At 43.5% G+C, this 4,692-nt stretch overlaps 1 protein-coding gene across 1 annotated transcript in view; it reads right to left on the bottom strand.

Moving 5' to 3' along the window:
• The window catches only part of LOC101656140 (vomeronasal type-2 receptor 26-like), a 14,280-nt gene extending 9,983 nt beyond the window's left edge, over positions 1-4,297 (bottom strand). The window contains exons 1-2 of the mRNA XM_045290295.1: positions 4,137-4,297; positions 1,324-1,615 (exon numbers count right to left, since the gene is read on the bottom strand). Coding sequence (XP_045146230.1) covers positions 1,324-1,615; positions 4,137-4,297 — 453 coding nt within the window. The remainder of the gene's footprint in view (positions 1-1,323; positions 1,616-4,136) is intronic.
• Positions 4,298-4,692: the final 395 nt, after the last annotated feature.

Raw genomic sequence — 4,692 nt, forward strand, 5'->3', positions numbered from 1 at the left:
CAAGAGAGAGAGATTCCTTGTGAGTTCTCAGAAGCAAAGTTATAAACAGAATGTAATTAAACATGATGCTGACTCTTAGTGATCTAATGAGTGCAAACCACAGCTGCGCTCCACTGACTTTTCCTCACTGTGACCATTGGAAGCAGTGTCAGGGACTCTATAGGTGAAGTTAGACTCAGAGTAACATAGAGCAGGACCGCCCCACAGGGTTTTCTAGGCTGGATCTTTGTGGGAACAGATGACAACGTCTTTCTCCCAGGGAGCAGCTAGTGAGGTGAAACTGCTGACCTCTCAGGTAGCAGCCTGAACCCTTAGCAGCTGCATGCACAGGGCTCCTGTAGCCACCCTTACACTGCTGAACAGAACCCTGTGGATATGAAGCAATACTCAGAATTAGATGTACTGGGATCAATTTCCGACTCTATTGTGTGTAGCTGAATGACCTCAGACAAGTTAGATAACTACTGTGCATCATAGTTTGCACATTTCTAATAACTGTCCTAATCATCGTAATTGTCATTTCCTTATGATTGGGGCTGAGTGTGTTAGTATATGAAAAGCATTTTAAAGTGCACTAAAGTTAACATTGTATTCTCTCATAATATGTGTGGGTGTGCTGACACTTACACCTCTGGACCCAATCTGTTTTAGGAATCTAGTTGTCTGTTATGTTAATGAACCTAAATCTGCAAGCCTTTTCCTAAGCCTGTCACTGCTCAGTGTTGTAAAGTCCAGCACAGACAGAGATGTGCAAACACACATGTGGGCAAATGATCCCATGTGATGATAGCCAAGGAATCAAGGAACAAAAGCTGAAGCGAAACAAATACTACCCCCTGGAGTTGACAGAGTGATAACCTCACTCTAGATTCAGTGCCTGGAATTCAGAGTCTAGTCTCTAGTATGAGGAATAAAAATCTATTTTTAAAAACCATTGCTTTGTGGTATTTGTTACCACTGCGCTAAGTAACTAAGGCAATGCCTATACACTACAGCACATGGTTAGATATAGCAATTTTCAATGGAAGATGAAATAAAAAACTTAATGAAGGGATTGTGGAATTAATTATTTGATTACCATGTTTATGCTTCAGCCTATTCCAGATAGCTAGTTTGCATGTCTGAGAGGATCTGAGCTACATAATTTCTAGAAGGCACTTTGGGTTGGCCTAGAAGCAACAGCAGTCTCTGGCAGATTTGTTCCTGTCCCAGTTTTTGACCATTTAGAAGCAATGGGCAGTACCTATGTCCCTCTGCTCTTCCACTTAAGTGGCAGGAGAACCAAACTGAGGAAGGAAAGGTCCACTCCCCCAGCACCCTTACCTGTGGCGTCCTGTAGAGCTCCAGCAGTGCCCCAGCTTGCTCCAAGAACTCAGAGGGGATTCCTGCAATGACTGCCATGTTCTTGGGATGTGTCTGGCAGGTGTAGTTAGGGATGGGGGGCTCCATTTCTGACAGCCATCCGAGGACACTCTCCAGAGTTCTGAAAACACTAGGAATGACATTGTAGAGCTGGAAACCCAGGGATGTGTTGGGGAGTACGAGGGGACTCCTGTTAATTTCTTCAATGGCAAAAAGAAATATCAGAACATAAGCATAATTTTGCAAGTTCAACCTGGAAAAGGTAAAAAATAAATGCACTTTAGAAATAAAAAGGATACACTTCAACTCCTATACAGGCTTCTATTTATTATGCTTCACAGATATTCGGTGTTTTTTTCAAAATTGAAGCTTTGTGGCAAGTCTGCCTTGACCAGGTCCAACAACAAGATTTTCCAAGTGTGTGCTCCCTTCGTGTCTCTGTGCTACATTGTGTTAAGTCTCACTACAATCTAACCTTTTCCCGCTGACATCACATTCTTAGCAGGCTACAATCTAGCGTCAACACAAATTGGTTATACCTTGGACATACAAAGAAAAATCAATCTTGTGACTCGCTGTATTGAGGTGTTTTGAGTAAGAATCTGAAATATTTACAAGGCATGATTGTCCCAAACCAAGAGGAGCTATTGAAAGGTTTTGACTGAGATGTTAGTGCACAGAAAATATTCTAGCTTTTTTGACTGAGATGTTAGTGCACAGAAAATATTCTAGCTTTTATAGCTCTAGTGTTTATAGCTTTGGGAACTCAGCTGATGTGCATGCTGTTCCTAAAGCATCAGCAGGTTCAGACCTAAAATCCCAGACTTGGAAAAGAGAGAAAGATTTCCTAAATTGAGTTAATATTTAAAATACATGAGTTAATTGGGGAGAAGGGATTACAAAGGAAGTGTTTCACCTGTATTTATGTTTATATGTCAAACGCTGATATTTGGAGTTGACCCAACCAACAGTGCATTAGGAATATGGGAAGTAAAGAACTCGATAAAGCAAATGTTTGTGATCCATACAATGCACCCAGGCAGGCCTGGGAGACAAACAGAGAAATCTTGGAGGAAAAACAGCTTCGGGACACAAAGGAATCATCAGAATTGCTTTGGTGAAGATGTCCACAGTCAGACAGCATTTGAACAAGCTCTACGTGAACAATGCTTTGACTCTGATGATATTCTTCCCCTCCAGATTGTTTCCCCATTCTTGACTGAAACTCAGTGCCCCCTAAGCTTCTCCACCAACCTTCCGAGTTGCCAGTATCAATCTGATTTCACGTACATACTTCTTTACAAGAGCACATTGCTCAAGAGAGACTTTCTTTAATTATAAATATTAACCATTTCTTTTTCTTTTATTGCATTTAATGACGATTCAGAGGACAGTATAGGTTTAAGATTTAAAGGTAAAGATTATCTCAAGACAATAAGTTGAGGGGTTCACCCCATGGCCCCAGAGAGTATCCTCAGAATTTTTGAAAAATACACTTGTGATACAGTGTGCTTCATAATCTTATGGGACAGATCACCAGAAACTGAGAAATTTCACCCGAAGACATAACATAGGCTTTGGTAGTGGTAATTACACAATGAACAAGAAAGCATTTCACCAAAGCACAGATTCTGCTCATACATTTAACTGACATCTGTTTTATTCCAATCCGACACAATCCTCCTACAGATTCAAAGTCTCCTCAAGTTTACAAACCCTGACAGGACACATTGCCCAGTAAGCGGAAAACACAGGCTTCCTTGTTTCCTTCCTAATCTATAGTGCACATTTACTCATGCTGTTTCATATGCGGGCAAATATGCATGAAATTGTTCACTGCAGATTACTAGTAAGCATAAGGGAGTTAGGTTTGCCTTGCTTGTCTGGGAATCTGTCCCTGGCCGGGTGGAGAAAGCAGCCTGAAAGACAGAGAGAAACCTGCCAACCAGTGCTCTTCGTCCCTTGTCCTTTGACTCTGACAGCTCTAGAAAGGATAAGAAGCCCTTGCTGATGAGACAGGCACAGTGATCACTCTGAGAGGGCCCCTTGATGGCTGCCCTCAAATTTGAAACCTGTATTTTAATGACTTTCCTTTAGCACTAAACTCCAGCCCAGATTTTAATATGTTTAAATCCAGAGAGTCTAACCCGTCCCACATGCCAAGTCAGGAATAAGACAGGGTCTATGGGTCACGGGTATGGGAGGTTAAATCCCTGAGTGACACAGATGGTTCGTGTTTGGTGGCTAAGCAGAGTGTGAGGTTCAAATCACCCAAGCAGTGCCATGGCAGGAATGCTCAGTGATGTGCTTCTGTGGAAAATGCAACCAAGGAAACCCCGAGGAGTAGGTTCTACTCTGTAACACACGGGCTTCCAGAAGTCAGAATTGTTTCACCAACAACAAGTTTGGGTTTGTACAGGGGATCATGTTTTCTACTCTGAAGGAAAATACACCAAAAGGAAAAGGGAAAAAAGATTCCAAATGGTGACTAGAGTGAAAAGAGACATCAGGCTTGGGGAAGTGGGGCATCAATTGAAATGAGGGCCTTCTGCCAGGAGACAGGTAGACACTGCGGCTGCAACAAAGTGTAGAAACCTCTCCAGGACCAAGAATGTGGTGCAGCATTTCATTCTGCTGCATATAAGGCCACTCCAAGCAGAGGAGACTTAAAGTCATCCAAGAAAGAAAAGGGAAAACTTATGAATCCAAACTCAGGGAGAATCTCAATGTAGTTTTCATGTTCCCCATTCACACACAGACACACAGAGACTTACAGGTCAAATGTCACATTTTGTCTTGGACTGGTCACAAAATATTTCCACTGTGCTTCTGAGTTGTGTGTCAGCGTGTAGAGAGGGAAAAAGCCCCCGAGCACCAGATCTCCATCCCTGTAGACACTGGGCTGTATGTAGTCGAGGCAGTCAAAAATGTTCATGGTGGATTCCTGAGGAGGAAGCTGCCAATACAGAAGCAGAAAGAGCAGAGAGAGCATCCCAGCCACAACTCACCAGCCTGAGGCAGAGCCCTGAGTCCCTGGTGAACGGGGAGAAGAACTGGAGACTGGACAAGGCAGCCTTCTGCAGGGAAAAGCTGTAGCAGTGCAGGACTCTGATGAGATTGCTCTCCCCCTCAGCCAAGGACACAAGACTGGCAGTTGCTCAGCAGGAGGGCAGTGCTGGATGCAAACAGCTCCAGATATATGTTCATCTGCCCTCAGTGCCACTGTGACCCCAAGTGCTATGTCCTGCTCTGTCTCTCACCCCCTCTGTCTGGTCCCAAATGGTCACTTCTGAGGGAAAGAACACCTGGGCCGCATCTTGCCCTGAGGCT

The sequence above is a fragment of the Echinops telfairi genome, unplaced genomic scaffold (genome assembly GCF_000313985.2).
Source record: "Echinops telfairi isolate 266 unplaced genomic scaffold, ASM31398v2 ScPeMD7_36;HRSCAF=134, whole genome shotgun sequence".
NCBI classification, from domain to species: Eukaryota; Metazoa; Chordata; class Mammalia; order Afrosoricida; family Tenrecidae; genus Echinops; species Echinops telfairi.